At 39.9% G+C, this 24,062-nt stretch overlaps 1 protein-coding gene across 1 annotated transcript in view; it reads left to right on the forward strand.

Moving 5' to 3' along the window:
* The window catches only part of Myh15 (myosin heavy chain 15), a 117,137-nt gene that overhangs the window by 80,094 nt on the left and 12,981 nt on the right, over positions 1-24,062 (forward strand). The window contains exons 28-33 of the mRNA XM_034514859.2: positions 5,943-6,069; positions 6,341-6,459; positions 7,977-8,173; positions 12,143-12,492; positions 15,794-15,918; positions 19,029-19,144. Coding sequence (XP_034370750.1) covers positions 5,943-6,069; positions 6,341-6,459; positions 7,977-8,173; positions 12,143-12,492; positions 15,794-15,918; positions 19,029-19,144 — 1,034 coding nt within the window. The remainder of the gene's footprint in view (positions 1-5,942; positions 6,070-6,340; positions 6,460-7,976; positions 8,174-12,142; positions 12,493-15,793; positions 15,919-19,028; positions 19,145-24,062) is intronic.

Consider the following 24,062-nt stretch of genomic DNA (forward strand, 5'->3'; position numbering starts at 1 on the left):
ATTCATGAGCATAATGGTTACTGAAAACTAGCAAATATATAAACAGATGAAGAATTTGTTCATCTTTAGAAGCTGCTGAGAAGATCAGATAACTACTTTGAAAACCCAAATTGCAATAAAACATGTCTGCTACTGTTTTTTCCTCTCCAAGTGGGATATGTATACGGCTAATCACCTGCTCATTCTTTAGATCCCAAGAACCTGTCTTTATTTTGCTAGCCTTTTCTGAAAGTGTTCTTCTATGTGGTCCTCTCAAAGATCCTTAATGGCCTTACTTTCAACAAATCAGCATATGTAAAATCAAGCCACCATTTTCATCTGCAGCAGGGAATTCCTTTGTGCATTTCTGGCACTGGAACCCAGTTCTTCCAGCCAACCAGGCTCTATGCCTCAATCCTTTGCTGCTTCTGCTGTGTTGAGAGCTGAGCTGTCCCACAAGTTTGGGGGCCAAAATGTCTCGGACCGCTCTGTCAATGGAACCTGCGCTGCCAAAAGCCTTGGGGGCTAAACTGTTAGAGCTCGCACTGCCCCAAGCTGCTCCAGTCTGAGGGTCAGGGTTCAGCAAGAGAGAGAGTGAGGACATACATGAAGAATGGAGACCAGACAGAGTGTGATTCAATCCTGTTTATTCTTCAGTCTCTCTTCCTAGTCTAAGTCCCAAGTCTTGAGTTCCTAGTCCCTAGTTCCTAGTTCCTAGTCCCTAGTGCCTCCAAGTTCCAAGTTCTTTCTCCAAGTGCTAAGTGCCTACTACCTAATAATAATTCTTCTTCTGAGTTCTCTAGTCCAAGTGTCTTCTTCCTCAATGCCTAATTCCTACTCCAAGTTGTACTGAACTCTTCTGTCTGCCTCTTGCCTTTTATATGTCTCACTTCTAAGCCACGCCCTTAAGTCACACCCTTAGGTCTTATCTCTAAATCTGATCTCTAAGTCTTGCCCTTAAGTCTTGGCTCTAAATCACAGCTTTAAGTCTCACACAACCAAGGGAAGATCCTGGGTATCTAAAACAAGATGTTATCAGAGTGTGCTCAGCTGTTGCATGCTATTGTAATCAAATCTCTTGTCAGGGTATATGGCTCAAGATGCCTGCAATGATGATAGCCGCCTTCTGTCGGCTCCCCACACTGCTGTTCTTTGCTTTCCATTTCATCATTGCAGCAAGTCAATACTTCACTGTTTTTCTGCTTTCCTCCCCCATTCTCATGTTGGTCTCTTCTTACCTTTTGACTAGACTACTATGGTTCCCTACTTTATTGTTTTTGTTTCTAATATTTCACTGTTCCAATCCATCCTACACAATATCTATATTGTACTTTTCTAAACCATAAATTTATGGATTTTTGTCCCCACTGGCAAATGAACTCCACATATCTGCTTTCAAGATAACGCATGGACTGTCATTAGGTTCAGCTTCCATTGCCACCAGTTTTAGATTTTATTAATTTGAATTATTTTCATTCAAATATAAATGTTTGTCTTTCACCAAAGTCTCTCTCTCTCCCCTCCCTTTCTCCCTCTCCCCTCCCTTTCTTTCTTCCTCTCTCCTCCCTTTCTTCCTCTCTGTTCCCCTCCCTCCCTCCCTCCCTCCCTCCCCCCTCCCTCTTTTTTTTCGATTTTATTTTTATTTTTTTGAGACAGGCTTCATATAACTCTGGCTGGCCTGAAATGCAATTAGTCACTATATAGACCAGGCCCTAAACTCACAGAGATCCATCTGCCTCAGCCTCCCAAGTAGTTTAATTAGAAGTGTATGCCACCGCATCCAGCCATCAGGTTTTCTGTGCTAATTTTCTTCTCTGGAATAGTCAAATTCTTTTTTCTGTTTTAAAATTTCATCTGTTCTAGAATTCTCGTAGCACTTTGGGTATCTTTCTTGTACTGCAAAGTTTTTTTTTTTTTTTTTTTTTTTTTAAACTTTCTTAAAGGGAGAGCTTCTCTAAAGCAGAAACTAAGTCTTATTTTGTTCATATTCACAGTGACTGGTAAAATCTGTGCAGTCGCTGGCATTAGCATCCACGTATGCCTTTTGCCCCCAAGTGTCATATTTAAACAGAAGAGATTGGCTTCATCTCCTAATTATATGCAAGCATGCACATGATCACATTCTTTTGATGCTTTAACTAGTTTTGATAATATATATTAATTCTGGGACTGACAAAATGGCTTTCTAGGTAAAAGTATTTGCTGCCAATCCTGGTGACTTGAGTTCAGACTCTGGGGTCCACATGTTGAAAGAAGAGAACTGACTTTGTCAAGCTGTCCTCTGATCTCCACATGAGCTCTGTGGCAGTTGTGCCAATGTGTGCTCACATGCACACACACACACACATACACACATGCACACGCACACACACACACACACACACCATTGTGTTCATTCTTAAAGGCATAAATATTATGCTGAAGTTTTATCTGCATTGTTTTCTCAAGTTATAATGGAAAGAATGCCATTGCTCAAAGGAAGCTAAAGCATTTTCAAATGAAAGGCATTCTGATAGAGAGCCCTGGGGCAATTTAGACTTGATAGAAATTCTCACACTATTTTGAATTCCCATTGGTTTTGAATTTTCTAGGATATAGCATTTTTAGTCATCCTTAGAAGGAGAATTACGATTAACGTGCATCCCATTAGCTTCCTTTTTCCCCAAATCAAAATTTATTATTTATCTTTAGGTTTAATTTGAAGTTCTTTTGAAGCTATAATTCTTTTGCAAGCTATATTTCTGTGTAGTCAACTTTTAGATACATGTCCATATGGTCTATTGCAAATCCTGATTATAAAGTGCTTTATTAATTAAAAATATCATACTAGTTTCTAGCACTATTCATAGGTATCCAGCATGTGATGCTACGCCTAAAGGAAGCAGTGCTTTTTTGTCTTCCCAGGTGGGTTGATAACTTGCAAGTATGTACAGCTCAGCAATATGTCATCACATGAATGTCTCCTAAAATACTACCATTCTGTGGCTCATTTTCTTGCTTTTGTCCAGTGAGATATCTTATGGATATTCATCATCTTTCACTCCTTTAAGACAGATATATAACACAGTATACCCCAAGGTATGACCAGAAGTGCATCTAACAACCCTCTGTGCTCTTCTTAAAAGCATAATAATTTGTATGCTCAGTAATATCTTATTTCTCACAAATCAGCACATATAAATCCAAACTTACCACCTTTCCCTAAAGCAGGTGGTTTTGGTTTTGTTGTTGTTGGTGGTGGTGGTTTTTTTTTTTTTTTTTTTTTTTTTTTTTTTTTTTTTTTTTTTTTTTTTTTTTTTTTTTGCACTTCTCATTCTGGAACCTGCTTCTTTCTTGGTCCTTTATTTGTAAGCAGAGATGTTATCCAATAAGCCCATAGGTTAGAGTCATATCTCACTGGAGATGTAAAATAAATATAGTTTATGTAGTAATACATTTATCTGGTCTTCTAAGTGACCTAGGCTTTGGACAGCAAGTGTCAATTAGTATGTCTAGTGATTTAATCTTTAACATTTCCTTTATGATCAAGTCTTCATGTAATAGATGTCTAAGAATTTAATATTTTATGTTTTCTTTCTAAATACATCCATGCAGGCAATTTTAGTTCAAATTCCAAATCTGACACTTACTATCCTTCTGAATGTGAACAGGGTATTAAGCCTCTGAGATACTGTTTTCTTTCATAAAAATGAAGCCATCTTCTGAGGGATATTATGTGGAAAGAAAATATGTATCAACTATAATTATCAAAATCATTTTTGGATATGTGAGAAAATATATTTCAAATTTAAAATATGTTTTACAATAGCTGGTGACCTAAAAATGGTTACATTAATCATTTTTCCATATTCTTTCATTGTGTGTAGTGTGTAGATAATTAAAAAACCCCTGGCATTTAACATTAAAGCTATGGTCACCATTATGCGGGTGGTATTGTATGAGAATCTGGTCATTGAGTCTCTATCAGGGTTGGCTTCCCTACTAGCAACAAACCTGTATGGACTTTACAGTATCCATAAGCTGGAACTTCAAGGTGTTTTCTGTCAGCCTTCCAATAGGCATGTGCTGAAATAATTCTTCTTCTCCTTCTCCTTCTCCTTCTCCTTCTCCTTCTCCTTCTCCTTCTCCTTCTCCTTCTCCTTCTCCTTCTCCTTCTCCTTCTCCTTCTCCTTCTCCTCCTCCTCCTCCTCCTTCTCCTTCTCCTTCTCCTTCTCCTTCTCCTTCTCCTTCTCCTTCTCCTTCTCCTTCTCCTTCTCCTTCTCCTTTTTCTCCTTCTCCCTCTTCCTCTTTTTCTTCTTTTTCATCATTGTCTTTGTCTTTATCTTCTTCATCTTCCTCCTCCTCCTCCTTCTTCTTCCTCTTCTTTCTCTGCTTCTTTTTTGTCTTTGATAATCTAGGGATCATATTCTATCTAGGTAGTAAAACCAATACTTGGGTTGTATTTTATTAGGAAAGTTTAAGTATGACTTCTGTCTGTATACCAGCCAACCTCTTACTAAGTACTACAATAGTTTGCTATTGACATTTATTAAGTACCTATTTTATGCTAAGTATCCATTTGGAGATATAAGAATGTACGAGTTAGTAATTGGTTGTCGGAAGTTTAGAATACTCACTAGCATAAGCTTAAAGAGAGCAATCTACAACACAACAGAGGCTCCAGCTAGAAATGTCTAAGAGTTTTGTTGGCTCAGAAGTTTCCCACTGCTTATGCCCTGGGGTGCCTCTAAATTTGCCTGATATTGACCATTAGTATTTCATAACAATTAAGCTAACATTGCAACTATTGAGTTTCCCACCACCTTCCACTGTTTCCCTGGTTCTCAGGGTTTCCTCAAATGCGAGAGTGAATCATTTTTTGTCTTCTTATTTAATTTCTAGTCTTCTCTCTTTAGAGAGATAATGCATTTATGTGATTGTTACAGAAATTGAAATTTAAAATATAATATAAAGAGCCTATTGAAGTATTAACTTCTACTGTACTTATTTTAATATTACTGTCATCAGTAGGGAAGGCAGAAGGGTTTCCACAAAACCACCATCATCACTACCACCACCACCACCAACCCCACAATTTAAAGTCTATAGAAACACAGAGCACACCAACATAATTTATTGTTTCTATTCATATTAGTCATGGGAGTGAAAGCTATAATTAATTCTTAGGTGGTCACCCCACTTCAATCTTGCATTTACTCCTCTCTGAAGACCTTGAGAACTGAAAGGATTTGCATCAGTTTCCAGAGTGTGACAAGAACCTGGTGATTCGTCTTGATTAGACTCGTTACATACACCAGGGAGGAGTAGAAAGGCTGATGGATCCCTTTTACTGAGCATGAAAAGCCAATTCAGAGAAGCTGGAGTTGGAAACTGAAATGTTAGCCAGCAGGATTGTCTTGAGCCTCAGCCCTCTTGACGAGATGATACAGTTATTTACACAGATATTGTACTGAGCTATTGGAGCTCGTATCTGTCCAGCTTCTGTTAACCCTGCTTACTCTCTAGATTTTCTTCTATACCTTTCCTCTCCCTAGCCATCTTTTTCTCTTCTAATATATTTAAGCTTTTTTTTTTTCTAGGAAATCAAGAATCTAAGATCAGGCAGAACATTTATCCACAGAAACACAGATTATTGGAAGAGAAAAATGGATATTTAATACAGTATCATTATATGATTCCATCTGACACTACACTGGTATGTGACATGCTGCCCTTTCTAGAAGACTGTAAAATTCTAGAGAGGCTCTGAGAATCCAGGGAGTTGTTGGATTTGAGTACTGAGAAACTTTTTTTTTTTCAAGGTGTTTAATTTAAAAGATAACACTCTTTTGATACTGGCTGTTGTCTTTACACCAGAAGCAGAAGTCATACAGGTCCTGGAGAAAGCCTTGCCATCTTTCCTATGCAGCTAATTTATTGTGAACCTTTTATGTCAAGACTGACTCTTCTTTTGCAACTCACAGGCAAATGCTGAGAAACTCTGTGGTCTGTATGAGAGGCGCTTGAATGAAGCAAACACAAAACTGGATGAGGTGACTCAGTTAGCAAATGATCTGACAACCCAAAAAACAAAGCTACAGAGTGAGAGTGGTGAGTAGGTGTGTTGCTGCCTCTTCTGGGAGTAATTCTCCAACCTGAGAGACTCAGACTTATAGCTAAAGATCTGTTCTTTCAAGGTTCTCTTCCATGTTTGGGAAAGGCACATTGTCCTGGTTTTGATAGCATGCGTCTTTTCTGGTGTTCTCTAAATAGAAACAATATTTGTGTGGGAGTCCTTAGGATGGTCCTGAAAGTCAATAAGCAGTAATGGCAGTCACTGAGAAGGACCATAATTAATTTATCTTCTGAAATCTTTCCCTAGGTGAGTTCTTTAAAAGACTGGAAGAAAAGGAGACCCTGATAAACCAACTTTCCAGGGAAAAGAGCAACTGCATTCGACAAGTCGAAGAACTGAGGGCGCAGCTCGACGAGGAGAGTAGGGTAATGTGGCAATCATGTCTCCCCAGTCACGTGGTATATGTTTAAGAAATAAAACAAAGAAGAAGCAAAAGTAGTGCTTGGCTGGTGAGACTCAGTGTTTTCTCTTGAAAAGGAGAAAGAGAAAAACACTCAGGACCTAGTGGGAAAGTGCCATGTTGGTCATTGTTAGTGCCAGGAAGACCTCTGATAACTGAAAGTTTTTCCATATTATTAAAATTACATTTGTAGTTTGTCAGATTTAGATCAAGAAAGCATGTGTGCTTCGACCATGCTTTTTACTTGAGCTGAAGGCCCTCAAGGGTCAAGCATTTAATTGTCTACCGCCAAATGGTACATTTCCAGTGAGTTTCACTATATGGATGTGTAAGAATTTACTTCTGTTCCTTGGTTTCTGATCGTTTTATATATTCTTTGTCCACTTCCACCTCTCTTCTGGTTTACTTTTGAGGTTTGGTGATTTTCTTTTGTGATAAAGTTTGATTCTTTCAAAAAATATTTTTGGATACTTACATTACAATTGAGATTTATTACACATATGCAACACATCACTTTTTTCCCTGGGGAGAAGTAAAGAAACATCTATCCACCATAGATAGAGAGGGTATCTCAGAACTGCTGAGAACCTGGTGCCTGTTATCTTCATCTTTCTCAAGACAGGTGAGATGCTGCAGAAAAACTCATCATACCCCTGCTCCTTCAGCCTGGATGCTTATGAAATTCTCACAACTTGAATATTTTTGTTTAATGATATTTTGTAAATCTCTAGAGTTTTCTTCATATTTCTGTGCTCATTCTCTCAATAACATTTGTTGTTGCTGCTCCTCATTCACCATGGAGATATGTGGCAGAGGATGCCATTAGCTCCTCCATGCACTCCCAGACAGGCCCTTGTCTAAGATGATGCCTGTTGTGTTTTTCAACTTTTCCAAAAAGACCCAAGGGTACTTATGGAACTTAGTCTCTTCAGGAGCTTGTTTCCTGGTGATGATGCCATTTCGATAGACAGACAACCATCTAAATGATAGAAATATTTACTTAAATCAGCTCTGTTGTTCAACAAATATAGAAAGTACTATAACACTATAGTTATCTAAGGTTAAACATAAGGACTTTATTTTTTGATCAGTAGAATGAAGGGGATAGAGCAAATCTTACTCTTTCTGGCTTGAAGAACATCTGACGGATGTATTGCTAAATATAAATCATAGTACCTAAATGACAATGAACAGTACTTTAGTGTTTCCCAGTATATGCCAAACATTTCCGGATTTCTGAAATTACTGAAATTCATGCAATCAGGCTGCCATTTTTTTAAATATACATTTCTTTCCTGTCTTAGCGACAAGTTAGACATTTTGTCCTTTTTTTCTCTTTTTCCAGTCTTTCCTTCTAGTACCTGACTGGGTTTAAGCTCAACTTGAATTTTATAGATAGTGTTGGCTTTACTTGAAAAGAGTATGTAACTTCCAAAGATTGCGTTGCTAGTGGTAAAATGTTTATATGTGTGTCTTTTTTAGTCTCAGAGTGCCCTGGCCCATGCCCTGCAGTCAACCAAGCATGACAATGACCTTCTACGAGAGCAGTATGAAGAAGAACAAGAAGTCAAGGCTGAGCTGCACCGGGCTCTCTCCAAAGGCAACAAGGAAACAGTGCAGTGGAGAACAAAGTATGAACACGATGTTATGCAGAGAACTGAAGACTTGGAAGAAGCCAAGTGAGTAGGTCAAGGCTGTGCTCAACCAGAAATTGGTCATGTACAGGGCAATGAGAGGAATGGCAGTGTCTCCTCATGATGTCTCTTTAACAAATCCTTCATGAGTTTTTTAATAAGCCCAAGACAAAATCTGAAACAGTTACTTCTGTCAAGAAGCATACAGTATAGAAAAGCTAAAATATTATAATATAGGCTATTGAGATTATAAAAGGGGCATAGAGAAAGAAAAACTCTCTTTCTAGGAGCATAACAAGAATATTTCTAGAAGATTGGGACTTTGGGTTATGTTTTAAAAATTGGGCTACTAGCACTTGTTGCTGGGGACCAGCTCCAGCAGAGTACAGGACCCGAGTAGAAAGGATGTAGCAGGTAACTCAAAAAGCATTGCTCCAGGCAGCAGTCTGAATCTTTCCTGAGCTTCTGAGAATGTATTGTCTGTGTCTGTACTGGAGAGACAAATCACAGGGACTGAAGCTACTTTCCCAGGGCCACAGCGTTCATTTATATTTCTTACAGCAGTAATTACAACATTTCCTATTTGCATTTCAAAGAATGTCTAGTACATAGCTATTCAAGGAGAATGAAACAAAACATTGTTTAAATGGTTATAACCCAAAGTTCAAATGGTCACATATTCTGTGCCAGCTAGACACATTTTAGCTAAGCGGGGGGGGGGGGGGAGGGCTTTAATCTTGCCGTCCCCACCCCCACCAGTCAAAGCTTTGCAGTTACAGGTGCTAAACTGAAGTCTGAGAAAAAGTTAACCATTGACAGTTTACTTTAATAAGCAAAACAAAAACTCAACGAGCAGAAATATAACCTATTTTAAGTCTTTTTATTTCTTCTTTCCTTTCTAGTTCTTATATATGTCTTTCCATAGGCTCTTCAGTCTCACTCCACCATTGGATGTGAGGAGAGTGTTTTAGGACCTCCAAAGCTTCTTTATACATTTGTTTTACTAAGGGTAACTTTTCTTCAGCTCTTCTACAATTCTATGGGGGGAGGACAGTACTGTATACTAAGCCTTTCTATGAAGCTAGACATTTATGCAAGCTATGTCCCTTTATTTTTGTACCAAATCCCAGTCTCTCCAAAGTTACTATTCTTCTTATTATAATATTCTCCAGTAAGATGCAGTATGACTTCTAATGATTAATCTAGCTTCCCTGATACTTGGCTTCCTAAAATCTTCGGCATATTATCTATTTTTATAAATTTACACAGACTGACATTATCACTACAGGATAAGCAGGAAATGTTCCCAAATTTATTTGTGGCTTCTTACACATCCGTAATCTTGGCCTCTGTTTCAGCCTGCGTGGGAGCAAGGTAAAGACTTCCTGCTTAATGGTTTCATTAATTAAGTTTAGTTTGGATCCATGCATTATTTCCTGTTCTATCTCTCTCCCCCCACTTGTGGTTTTACTAAAAAAAGGTCAAAAGTAAGACAAATAAAGAACACCAAAAACAGTTGTATAGATGATTTTATCCAAAACCAGCATAGCCCAGGCATCTCTCTGCTGAGAGCCAGAACTTTGTCATGAAGCCTCATATACATATAGATGAATGGTTTTGCCATCTTGTAATCATACACTTTAGCTGATACAACAAATAACTAATTTTACATATGTAGGTATATCCATCATGAGAGGCACTGGGTCTTTAGTACCGGACTTAGATATAATATGAAGCATTCTGTAGAGATGGGACAACTGGAAACCTGTTAACATTTATTATCACACTTGTATTTGTCTTGTGGGACAAAGGTCCATTTTAAAGATTTTATCCTTGGGACACCCCTAAAGTTAGACTATTAGTTTTATAGCTAATGACACACAATACTTTTGAAAGCTAGTCTAAATAGCTTTAGGAGTTGGGACACCAGCTAGTCCAAAATCCAGCACCAAAGAGTGCTTATTGGCTTCTGGATTCAGAAACTGCATGTGTTTGAGAGAAATCATAAAATTGACTCTCCAGCTTACAACCATTAAAGGTTTACTTTAAAGAACATGATTTGATAGCTTGGCAAAGATCCAAGAATGATCAATACAATTCTTTTTTGCTTCAACCAGAAATAATGTTCAGTTCCTCACCTGAACTGTGAGCCCACTTACAGAATAGCTGTTACGCTGTCTCCCAGAAGGGAACCAAATAATCCACCTCTATCCACCGTAGCTCAAGAAGAGCTTAGGAATGACAGATACTAAAACTTCTCGCAGTGGGTGTTTATGAAATCCTGGACCCCAGAAAAGTGGAGAGTTGACCAGGAACTCCTACTTATTCCCAAATCTGTCATTTATTTCTAAACAATCTAATTTTATTTTCTTGTTAGTGATTAAAGATTCCAGTTGAAAGTTTCTACTCATCGTAGTTGATAGCTGCTTCTTTGGGTGCTAGGTAGAAAGGAAGGAAAGAATGTAGATAATGCATCTGATCACATGTATTTGCTGTAATTAGTTTTATGGTAGGTGATGGAAAAGGGAAAAGCTACTGGGTAACATGGTAATATTTGAATGGTTTGGTTTTACATTATTTGAACATTATATAAATATACTTTTTCTCCAAATCACCTCAGGAAGGCAAGCAGCTATAGAGAAATAAAAAGTCCTGGGAGTAAAAGATCCTCTCTCCTGAGCCCATTTTCTGGTTCTGCTCTGAGAATAACATCTTTAATTTCTTATTTTCTCATATCTTTTTTTTTTTTTATAAGGTAGGCAGTTGAGAAAACATATGCTGTTGGCAAGTTACGGCACAAAACGGTAATAGTTTCTATTAAATATACAACAGCCTATCAATAAAATGAAAGGACCAGTGTGTCCAGTTTGCTCTGAGCTTTCTCAGACGTTATATTAAGTATCTCCAGTCTTACTTAAAACTCTCAGTCCTGACAAAACCAATATAGTTAGTCTCCAAACCAGAGCAATTTTCTGGTGCCAATCACCATAGGCATAATTAAAATATATATCATGATTTTAGTAGCCTACTTTTTTAGGCTGGTGTAAGTGCCAGAATTTCTATATGAAAGTGCATCCAAGTGTGACATGATGAAGCCAGTGAACACAGAAGGGGTAGAGCTCATGGCCTTCCAGATAACAAGCACAGACTGGATTGCTTTCGGATGCCACACCCAGGGAGCCATGTCATACTGCTTTGGGGCTAGTTGTCTGATACTTCTGAATTACTGAAGTCCTTTCTCATATAGTCACAGTGGGGCCAAAGCTCATTCGTTTCGTGAAAGAAAATCTACTCATTTCATGAAAGAAAATCTACTCATTTTAATGAAGGCATCTAGTGGTACCCCTGCATTTCTGCAGGGCACGTGGGCAAGAAAACGTAGTCCATGTATTAGAATTCCTAAGAGTTCTGTACCGAATGGACAGAGGAGGTACACTGAGCACATCACTCTAATATACAAGGTGCTGGGGGGGGGGGAGATTAAAACAGTGAGACCTGCTAAAGGACCATTGTGGTAGGTGGATCTTGGATGACTGCAAATTTGGGGGTTTGAGATGCTGAGGAAATCACAGAGAAGGGGGAATTGTAAGAACTAGAAAGCAAGTGACAACAGGAAGAGGCTGAGCAGGAAAGAACAATAGTTCTCTGGGAGACACATCCAAGGAACGCCTTAGGGACTCTACCAACATGCGTAAGTGTTTGTAAGTAGCTTGCTGTTGGTAAGATGTTCAAAACAAACTTATTTCTCCTATTTCTTATAAATATCAGTAATATTTAATTAGCTATGAAAGTATTAGGATAAGTAAGTATTTCTTAATAGGAGTTCAAAGAGAGCCCGAATTTCAGATCCAGGCTGGTAAGGGAGGGTAAGTAACATCCATGTGGACACAGAAGCCACAGGCTGGGCATCAGTACGAAGCTGACTTTGTGGACCAAACCCTTTGATGCTTGAGCTACCCATACAGAGCGCCCTGTGTTGGTCTCAGTCACCGAACCCTTTGACTTTCTCCTCAGGAAGAAGCTGGCAGTTCGATTGCAGGAGGCTGCGGAAGCCATGGAGGTGTCCAATGCCAAGAATGCCTCCCTGGAGAGGGCCAGGCACAGACTCCAGCTGGAGCTGGGGGATGCCCTTTCTGACCTGGGGAAGGCTCGCTCTGTGGCAATGGCACTGGGGCAGAAACAACAGCACTCTGACAAGGTTCTGGCTGCCTGGAAGCAGAAGCTGGAGGAGGCCCAGGAGCTGCTGCAGGCCTCTCAGAAGGAGGCTCGGGCCCTCAGCTCTGAGGTTCTCATGCTCAGGCAAGCTTGTGAGACGAGCACCGAGGCCCAGGAAACCCTGAAGAGGCAGAACCAGGACCTTCAGGGTACTGTCAGCTGGGCTCGCAGCCAAAGCAAGACAGTGGTTTGGGGAGAGTCTGGCTTCAGAGTCTTTCTGGGATGGAGAGCCTTGGCGTTTTCATGTTCTCATCCAGTATTAAAACTTTCAAAGTCTTAATACTTCATTCTGAAAAAAAAAATACTGCAGACATTATTTGTATTGAATTAATTCTAAAGGTAATATTAGGACCATACCTTTGATCTACTTCCTTCCTTTAAAGAAACCACTCTCAAGAATATATTCATTTCCATAGCCTTATTGCGATTTTTCACATACATATTCATAGGAATATATTGCCCAAATTATACATTTTCTGTACCACTTATCTTTCACTTATCAATATATTTGGAATGTATTAAAAATTTCCGTAACCCATGCTATATGTTGGGTTCTTTTACGTCCGTTTATTCATAGTTCAACTGTGAAATTAGCCTTCATTTTAATGCCCTCGTCTGCAAAATACAAGGTTAGGTGACTTGACTGATTTACAGTTCATAAGTTATAGATCTGGGATTTGAGCCCAACCATCTGGGCTCCTGTCTGTGCATACTTTACTGAGCTATGCTACTGTCCTATGCACCTAGTGGTTCTTAGCATGCCAAGCTTTGGAGATGTGCTACATTGTTAAAAAAAGAAACTGCATAATACTTCATAATAAGTACAACTCACACCTAGTTAACGACATCTCATTAATTTTAAACCTGATTATACACAATTCTGAATAATTATATACTATATATTCCTACACATGTATTTATGCATATTTAAAATATTTCAATTGGATAGATCTCTAGAAGTGAAATTGATGAGTTGAGAAAATAGACTTAAACTTCTTGGTATATTGCCAAAGAGCAAATTAAAGAGACTGCCAAGTTATTTTAAAGCCTACAGTGATATGCAGGAAAACCCTGAAGTGCCCTGGATGCAAATCCATTACTCTTGGAGGCATGAGTGAGTCTTCTCGGTGGCCTTATGCAGTCCATGATTAACTCACTGATTGGGCTGTGCTGGATCAGCGGCCACAAAGCTCAGCCATGTTCCACCTGGGAACAGCCAGCAACACCCACCATAGAGCTCTCAATTCAGTGGATCTGAGGTAGAGCTTACAAATTTTCATTTTTAATAAGCTCTCAGTCAAGGGCCATGGATTCCATGTGTGGCCTGGGATGGGAATTACATACTTTTGGGCTTTTGTTTTAAGGCTCTTAAGATGATCATACAGTTTAGTCAGAATTGAGAACCTACTTTGAGTTTTTTTTTTCCCCAAGCAGAAAAGGATTATAATTCATACGATCTTTTATCTATTTTTTGCCAGAATTTTGGAATCCTTTAAATCATTATTCCATAATAATTTCAACCACATACATAATGTATTTTAATCATATACATCCAGTGTTATCCCCTCTCTTATCTCTCTCCTTCTGGTGAAGCCTCTATTTTCTGCAACAAGTTTGTCTCTTACATTCATGCCTTTGCGGTTGTTATGGCTAATAGGTTGAGTTTAGTTAATCAAGGTCCCATGAGCATGAACACATGAACCATGCTTACTGAACCATGGGCATAAAACCAATGATCTATGGCCAAGGAAAATGATTCCTCATTCCCTAGTAGTGGTTAACTGCTTACAGTAGATGGCCAGGGCAAGTGGGGCCTTAGCAACTTCTCCCCCATCCATGATGGGCAGTCCCAGTCTTGTGTATGTCTTGTGGTGGGTAACCACAGCTGATGTGATTTCATGAGTGTGACATCTATGCATGTTGAAGAGACAGTATTAACAACACTCTGCCTATCCTCAGGCTCTTGTATTCTTTCTGCATCCTCTTCCCTGGAACTTGAAGTTAACAATACAGGTATCTAGTGCAGGGTAGAATGAGCAACAATCACTTGCTCTCACCATTTAAACCAGCCATCTCTGGATAAACTGCTGCCCGCTGCAAAGAGAAGCATATCTGACCATGGTTTGCAAGCAGCACTGCGTTGTGAGTTTAAACATCAGTATCAATAAGGCAACCTGACAGCAAGTCCTTTAGCAAAGCAGCAGGGTTAGTTTCCTCACTGGTGCCTGTGATTGCCCCATCAGTAGACTTTTGACCAAGGTCATAGTACCAGGTATGAATTTTCTATAGTAACTGAGCCTTAAATCAAATCAACAAATGTTGGGTTACCCCCATAGCAGTCATGCCTCTGTTGTGCCAGGGAGTGTATTTTGCCTGGAAGGTCAGTATTGGATCATGCAGACTTCACAGTGAGAGCATTGATACCCACCCACCCACCTCCAGAAGTTTATATAGCACCTTCTTGAAACTTCCAGCCCATTTCCAGCTTGCTTCTCTATTTCCTGCAACTGGAGTGTATAATGGCTGAAGAAATAGGGTTTTACAGTTCAGTTATGGTAGTTAGTCAAGACATATGTCAACAGTTTGTGTTTTAAGGGGGACTGTCCCCAACAGCATCGTATAAAGATATATTTCACACCTGGCACTGAGACTGACCTATTTTATCTTAGTCTAGGACTGAGAACCAGAGCAATAGGTGAGATGTTGAGTTCTCTCCTGGGCTTGGTTAAATCCCCAAGTTTCTTAGCTCTACAGCATAACATTTAGGGCCTAGAGCCTCCCTCTGGGTGAAGTGTCAGACCCAACCACAAGAGTATGTCAGGCAGTGAAGGTTCCTCAGTGCTGACCTAATTTGTCACAGGCTTTGCATCCATGAAAGTCTAACCAGAACTGTCATGTGCCTGAGTGACAGCCATTGTCTTCCCAGAATCTCCTCTGCTTTTCTTACTGTTGTAGATGAAATCCTAGTATATGTTTAAGTGTTTGTTCCACTGTTGAGTGGTGGCTGGTACAATGGTAGCCAGTGGTGTTGTCATTAAAACTTAACTTGCCCACTAAAGTGCAGGGATTCCTGGTGTGTGTGTGTGTGTGTGTGTGTGTGTGTGTGTGTGTGTGTGTGAGAGAGAGAGAGAGAGAGAGAGAGAGAGAGATCTCCAGGTAGACTCAGCCATGGTTCCTGCAAGCAGAACTGCCATGTGAGGTTACACAAGCTTTTCAGTGCATAAGACCCCACAAAGCACTCTGCTCACTAGCTGTTGAGGCCAGCTTTTGGCAGATGACTAAGGAATACACTGAAGAAGGCTTTCCTCTTTTTTCCTAATTCCAAATAAGTTTCTCTGTGGATGAAGGTTAGTTTTCCCAGGGAGTTACCAAGGGCTGCATGTTCCCAGTAAAAAGGAATTGTGTGTGAGAGTGGGTTTCCACTAACATGCCTGATTTTTCTGCTTTCAGAACAGATTTGCAGTCTCACAAGCCAGGTGAGAGAAGGGATCAAGAATTTGGCTGAAGTGGAAAAGGCCAAGAAATTGATGGAACAAGAGAAGACTGAAGTCCAAGTGAGGCTGGAAGAAACAGAGGTAGATTGCCAGGGAGGGTGAAGCTCTCAGAGGGCAAAGCAGATCTGCCATCAATTAAAAATGGCCACCACAGTGCAGCACTTACTCGGTTGTTCGGTATGTGCTATGCACCATGCCACAGGCTTTAATCACCCCACCAAACCCTTGTCTCCATTTTACAAAGGAAACAGACTTAGAGAGCAAGATAATCACCTGTAAGCACAAGTTCTCCAGTCGTAGGGCAGACAATCATGATGTGTTTAGTTACTTTATCCCTAGGCTACACCCTCACAGAACATGCTCAAGAGAAAGTATTTACAACACTCTGCCTATCCTCAGGCTCTTGTATTCTTTCTGCATCCTCTTCCCTGGAACTTGAAGTGAACAATACAGGTATCTAGTTCAAGGTAGAATGTGTAACAATCACTTGCTCTCGCCATTTAAACCAGCCATCTCTGGATAAACAACAATGACTCTGAGCAGGTGACAACCCTTTTCCTATTGTAGCCTTAAAGCTTTTATTCACTCACCTCAAAAGATAGATTGAATGAGAAATACCTAAGAGTACTGTGAGCAATTAAATATTAAACACAGTGACAGAGTGTATTGAGATTTTTCTATTTAAAAATGCTTAAGCATTTTAGTTTTTAATCTATGTATATTTTTCCCTTAGTAGTACTGAGTACTACTAAGTACTTAGTACTGAGTACTACTAAGTACTTAGTAGTACTTAGTAAACATCCAGGGGCTTGTTAGACTTTCAGAATATCTTCCCTGACCCCAACTTTATTGAATCAAAATCTCCATTTAAATCAAGTCCCTTGGGTTTCCTGGGATATTAACATGAAAATGCATCTGATTGAAGACTGCTGGCCCATAGGCTACTCAGTAAACATTTATCCAAAGTTGGAAGTTTAAATGCATTTCTATACACGCCTTCTTAAAACAGTCTGTTAAATGTACCCTCCCCTCCCAAAATCTGCTGGTGAGATGAGACTCCACATGAAATTCTCAGACATTCCATCCATGTAAGGTCATTTGTGTGCAGAGTCCTGGAAACATCACATGCCTTATCCCTAGACATGGACTAGGTGATTGACAGGGCCACTGAGAAGATCTGATGTTAAAGAAGATGGTGTGTCCTGAAAAGGAAGTCACCCTTCCAGAGTCACTGGGTGGTCGATTAGTCATGAGCTCTAGAGAGACTCTTTGCTCTCAGCTGCATTTCATCTGGAAGCAGCCCCTGAATGTCTATCTGGACGCATTGAAATACACATACTCTTCCCGTGGAGGGAATGAGTTTTGAAAGCTGTAGTAGACTGCCTTAGGTGGGGCCCCTTGGGGAGTATGGTAATAGGAAATGATGCTGTGAGAACTTCTCCATCCAAGAACTTACTGTTAGAACTGCCTCACCTGACCATCTCTCTAAGAAACTGGCAAGGCAGAGGTACCACAAGTCTGTGTGCGCCTTTGAAGTAAAGTGCTCTCAATTCACTTATTGCTCCTTCATGCATCAACATTTCAGGAGGCTCTCTTCATTTTATTGACATTTTATCCCTTCAGTTGGCATGATACTCCTTGGGAAGGCTGGTTTGTGCAAAGTTGAGAACTTTGTTTAATTTACTTGTCTTTGCGTCTCTGGCTACTCTAGCTGGGAACTTTCTAAAGCTACCATGTTAAATAAAAGAAATGACTTTTATTATATATGTATTACATATTTAAACATTATAGCAATAAAATATGATTTGGGGGGCAGTTTTAGTTTTGTGTAATATATCGGGATAGTTGTATTTTAAATGAACTAGCAACAGCATCAAAGCCTTATTGAGGCCATAACACTTGTACTGTCCACTACCACTAGATGGCAGCACACCTCACTGTCCTTGTGAGGCGACTTCAGCCTCACAAATGCTTCATCACTTTCCAGGCGTATTTGTAACTTCAGATTACTTACTTCTTTTGGAGGCTGTGGCTTTATGAAAAACTCAATAATCTCTCCAGAGCCATAAGACTGAATTGATTTAAGGTCACCTGTAATGATTCACTTTCTCAGTGCATTCTAGAGGGAGAGTTTCCCCTCAAAGAAATTACCATTCCCTCTGCAGAGATTGGTATGGAACATTCGCGTTTGACTTATGTCTGTCAGGATTGAGAGAGGAGCCCTTCTTAAAATCCCCAACAGCTTATTTTTGTTGCCATCGTCGCTGTTTGACTGTGACTACGCAGTTCACTCTGCAGCAGATAAAAAGCACTCCTTAGGGAAAGTGCAAAGCTATTCCTTAGTCTGGACCATCCAGACTTGGCTGGCAGGCAGCTTGCAGTGTAAAGCATGCTGCTACATATTCTTCAAGTATTTTGTTGTTTGCTTGCTTGCCCTTCTTTGATACATATTTGATACATATTTGATACATATTTTCCTCAGGAAAGGCTTTGAAGATTTTTACCAAATTTCCACTTTTAAAATTGAATGACCCTTTAAGAGCATTCTTGGAAATAAACTGCCTGATCTTTATTATTTGAGTACCCAGTCCCAGAAGATCTTCCTACCCATCAAGGCTCCTGCTTGTAGTAATAATAATAATTATGATTAAGTGGCTTGCTTTGAGAATACTTCCCAGGTGTCCAAAATCAACAATGACTCTGAGCAGGTGACAACCCTTTTCCTATTGTAGCCTTAAAGCTTTTATTCACTCACCTCAAAAGATAGATTGAATGAGAAATACCTAAGAGTACTGAGAGCAATTAAATATTAAACACAGTGACAGAGTGTATTGAGATTTTTCTATTTAAAAATGCTTAAGCATTTTAGTTTTTAATCTGTGTATATTTTTTCCCTTAGTAGTACTGAGAATGGAACACAAGCCCTCATTTATGTCAGGCAAAAACTTTATGATTGAGCTGTCTCTCTGGTCCAGCCATAGACTACTATTCAAAGAGCAAACAGTGTCAGAGGTAGACACGAAATGATGAATGAAAGCCATCGCTTGTCCTAGTCTAACCTCAGGGGCCCGACTTGAACCTAGATTTCATCCAGTGACTCTAAAGAGAAATGCATTCAGGATATAGGTTTAAAAGGAAGAAAATACAATTTTTGTTCATAAAGAGACTTCCTTGGGTGCTTTCTGTTACAGGGGGCTCTGGAACGGAATGAAAGCAAGATCCTTCGTTTCCAGCTGGAACTCTCAGAAGCTAAGGCGGAGTTGGAAAGAAAGCTGTCGGAGAAAGAGGAAGAAGCAGAGAGGTTGAGGTACTTAGGATTATGTTGCTGAACAACAGCTACGTATGTCAAAGCCCCAGAATGAACAGAAGTCATTGTAGGGTTGCTTTCATGACCCCTGCCAGAACATGACCAAGGACACTCGGTGTAACCTGACATTAGCGTTTCCCACTGAGTGCATCACTGTTTAAGGGTGTACTTACATACAGCCATCGTCTACTCTTGCGGTTTTTCTGTTCTCCAGTGTGGGGAGGACTGTATTTGATAGAGATAACCTGTGGTGTGTGGGTCTGCTTCTATCAAGTCCCATTCGGGGACAGTTAAGAAAATGATATGCTGAACCATAGCAGAAAGGTCAGACTGTTTGATCCTATGCTTTTAAGCTAATGTTGGACCCAAGAGAGAGAAGAAAGCGTGTCCCTGGGATGAAAGCAGAGCCAAGAAAAAAGCAAGGCTGTTTGTTGAGACAGCAGTCTCACCTGCAAGGGTGCTGAATGAGACAGGATTTCCTGGTGCTGGATGTTTTCTTTACTTCCTGGCTGACAACTCTATTGCTTGGATTTTCTGGGAAGGGAAAAAAATGGCCTCACATGCCAGAAGGTGGTAGGCGTGATCAGGCATCTGATGTTGGCAAGTTCTTTTTATTGTACAGATCCACAATAAATACAGATAGGGTTGACTAAATTATCTCTCTGACTCTTCTATTCCCTTAACTCAATGGACCTCTGAACCTCCCTAATGCTGCAACCCTGTAATACATGAACTTCACGTTGTAGTAACTCCCAACCATAAAATTATTTTTATTGCTACCTTATAACTGTAATTTTGCCAAGGTTATAAAATGTAGCATAAATGTCTGTTTTCCGATGGTCTTAGGTGACCCTTGTGAAAGGGAAGCTTGACTCCCAAAGAGGTCGTGAGCCACAGATTTTAAGAACCACTGCCTTAACCAAAGCCATAAGTCTGCGAAGAAGATAATGTAGACCAAGGCTCAATTGGCCATGTGTTTTCAATGTCTTTGTTAAACTAACAAAACAAGCCAATGCCATGTTAATGGGGTCTGTTGAACTATGCTTTCCCCCATAGCTTGTTTTCTATGCAAACTTCCAGATGATCAATATTTAGTGAGGATTTGAAGTCAAGTTTTATCCTTCTGTGTGCTCTGAGTTAACTCAACCTGTATTCACAAGCATCTTTGTGGAAATGGCTGTGGTGAAGAAATCCGCTGTGCTTATGAGTATCTGAAATAATTCTTTAGAAAAGGGGAAACAGATAAAACCCTAATATTTGTGCTATTTCTGTACAAAATGATCAAAAATGAACATATCCTTTTGTAGTTTTTTTTTTTTTAAAGAAAGGTTGACTTCAGGTAATGTCAATCCTCAGCTATAAATAAACCCAGTGAGGAAAATGAATCCGCAGAGAGTCTGTGTCGCATCAGGTACATCTGAATGTCGGTCGGAGAACAGTTCCCCAATTATAATCATCAGTGCAAAGGAAGTCAGAGATCCAAACAGCTAAGGTTAAGAGGAGAGAGCTGAAGGGAACATGAGCTGTGATTGAGCTGGAAAGGGAAGGGGTGGCTGAGGCTCTGGCACGAGCTCAGTGTGCGCTGTAGCTGATAACTCACAGTGGCTATAATCGCTACATCCAGAAAGGACGGATGAGCATCTCACAACCCAGACCCTCTCTGCTCTGTGGGACTGCGGATTGTAGCAAATGCCTTGCCCTAATCTGGTGATTGCGTCTGAATCCAAGGCTGGAAGGAAATGGAGAATACAAGGGAAATGTACTCCAAACATAAATTCCAGAATGAAGAGTGATAACTGTAACTTTTAGACCTCATAATAATATCATCTGAGGGCAGGATGATGTTGAAGACCCTGTGTTAACATGAGTCATGTACATTACCACAAAAAACTGAAGACATCTATTAAAAGAGGGACCAGAAAAATAGAAGAGGCCAAGAAGGAAAAAGAGAAAGCAAGGATTTTATAACCTAGCACTTTCGGGACTCTCCCCATGTATTCGCTGCTGTTGAGTGTTCTGTCTGTCTGGTGAGGAGTTCTGACTAAGCCCCAGAGAGAGAGAGAGAGAGAGAGAGAGAGAGAGAGAGAGAGAGAGAGAGAGAGGCCCATTGGTGAGGAAAATTCCAAGCAGCTGGCCTGAGAGATATCTACTTCTAACAAATATTTGAGCTCTCAGTGTTGGTAGGATGCTTTGTGTAGTGTTGTAGTCTGGACTTCCAAACTCAAGGGTGATTTGGATCTTTGTTTTATGTCTTTATTCTCTAAGGTAGAAATAACTTAGTTTTCTAAAAGTTTCGTTTTCTTGGTAACATTATTAGAATAATTAGCCTTTAAGAAATCTATGATAATCTAAACACAGAAACAACAGCCAAGATATTAAAAACACTGAGTTTCTTCAAGGATAATGCTTTTTTCATTTATTTGTTTATTTTTAACTTTTAAATTCATTTGAGACTTTCATACATGAATATTATATTTACATAACTTCTATCCTCTCTTCCTCCTCAAATTCCTCCAATTTACTCCAAACTCCCTCTTAATTCATGACTACCACCACCTCTTTCTCTTCCTTATCACCATCACCACCACCACCACCACCACCATCATCATCATCACCATCATCCCCAGAGGAGAGGATTGAATCCTCTGGAGCTGGAGTTACAGGAAGTTGTGAACTGCCCAATGTTTGATGCTCAGAACCAAACGAGTCCTCTGAAAAAGAAGCAAATGATCATAAACCGTTGATCCATTTGTGTAGTCATCAGCTTTTTTTCTCTCCTCTTTTTCTCCTTCTCCTTGTCCTTCTCCTTCTCCTCCTCCTCCTCCTCTCCCTCCTCTTCCTTCCTCTTCTTCTTCCTCCTCCTCTTCTTCTCCCCTCCCTCCCTCCCTCCCTCCCTCCCTACCTTTCTCTCTCTCTCTCTCTCTCTCTCTCTCTCTCTCTCTCTCTCTCTCTCTCTTTCCCTATGCTTGGGGCTTTGTTTGGCCCTGTTGAGTGACACTGACTGTGCTCGTCACTTAGGCCATTGTCATTGCTGTTCTCCTTAAACCATAGAACTTTCTGCTGCTCATCAACATGTATGAAATTTTGCAGATAGCTACAGGAAAGCTAGCATTTGAAACACTCAGTTTGCTGAAACAGAATGTATTTCTGGATGGATGATTGATGGCAGGCCACAGTGGCTTCAGTGTAATGGGTAGAAAGTGTTCCTGAAGCCACACAGGGAGTTCCCCCATGGGAATCCAGGGCAGCTTCTTCACGATTTAAGTGAAGGAGAGTATGCCTGTTTCTTTATTAGTTTGCAAAGGGTGCTGTCAAAACCAAGCCAAACAAACAAAATATCCCATAGACTGGATGATTTATACAATACAAATTCATGTTTTCACAGTCTGGACACTATAGATCACAGATTGTAATGTAAACAAGCAAGTTTTCCCTAGGGCCTCTATCCTCAGCTTGAAGGCAGATGGCTGCCCCAGTTCCACATGGTATTTCTTCTGTGAGTATATATTCCTTCTGTCTTCTTATGTCTCTGTGCTAGTGGATTTAGGGCCCTTCCCCAGCAGCTTCATTTTATTTGCATTGCTTCTTTAAAGACACTTACATAGGTCTTTAAAGCCTCGTCTCCAGGCACAGTGTTGTGTTTCTGGGGCTTAAGCCTTTAGCATTATCAGTTGGAGGCCACCCACATTATCTTTATATGTCTACAAGCTGATAGAACTCTAATCTGTGAGGGATGCGCACTAAAAGTAAGACAGAAGACCCGCTTTAATGCTAGGCTATGAAGTAATTCCCATGTTTTCTATAAGTACTTCTGAGGCCCTTCCTTCCACAGTGAAGTATGATCATGTGAACTAGAGTGCCCTCCCTGGGAACCTCTTGCAAATCCAGACATTACTCTCCTAAGAGTGGTGCTCTTCTGATTGACGTGAGAGGTCTGGACACACTCTATGGCAATTTGGTGTGGAATCGAATTCTGACCCATAACAAACACATGTTTCTGTTTGTTGCTACATCCTCTGTAAGGATAAAAAAGGTAAATCTCAGCATGTCCATAGACCACTAGGGAATATAGCTGAATATCTGGGCTTTTAAATCTCATCCTCAGTATCTCTTTCCTGCTATGTTTAGACATTTTTTTTTAACATTTGAAAGTAGTTTAAATATTATAATCATCTAAAAAAACCATATTCTTCCTCTGTAGACACCCTAGGAAATCTAGAATTTACCATCTTTGTCTTGTCTTGGTTAGGATTGCTATTGCTATGATAGAACACCATGACCAACGCAACTTGGAGAAGAAAATATTTATTTCACTTTACAGCTTCCATGTCCATCACTGGAGGAAGTGGGGGTAGGAACTGATGACAGGGATTAGAGTCAAAGCTATGGAGGAATACTACTTACTAGCTTTCTCCTCCTGGCTTTCTCAACCTGCTTTCGTATCCCACCCAGAACCACCAGCCAAAGGTTGGCACCAACAGCGAGCAGTGCCCTCTCATATCAACTGTCAATAATAAAAGGAAATATCTCACGGCTTGCCCACAGGTCAATCTGGTGGGTGCTTTTTCTCAGCTGAGGTTTTCTTTTCTGAAATGATTCTCCTTTGTGTCAAGCTGACATAAAACTACCCAGAACAATCCTTTAATGAATCTTAAAGCTAACACAGAAACCTTGAAATGAATCTAGTGTTTTCATGGTTCTATGTTGAATCTAACCTAGAAGCCTTATTATTCTGCTATAATGAGAATAGACTCATTAATCTAATGCCAACTTTTCTCTATTTATAAAATGAAAACATATTTTATGTTTTAGACATATTTTCTAATGTCTGAGAATTATTTTTTATTTTAATTTGTTTTCCATAACTTGAAAATAAGAGGTAACTGCTCTTAATTTGGGTATGTGACATTCACCCCAA

Source organism: Arvicanthis niloticus, chromosome 12 (genome assembly GCF_011762505.2).
Source record: "Arvicanthis niloticus isolate mArvNil1 chromosome 12, mArvNil1.pat.X, whole genome shotgun sequence".
NCBI classification, from domain to species: domain Eukaryota; kingdom Metazoa; phylum Chordata; class Mammalia; order Rodentia; family Muridae; genus Arvicanthis; species Arvicanthis niloticus.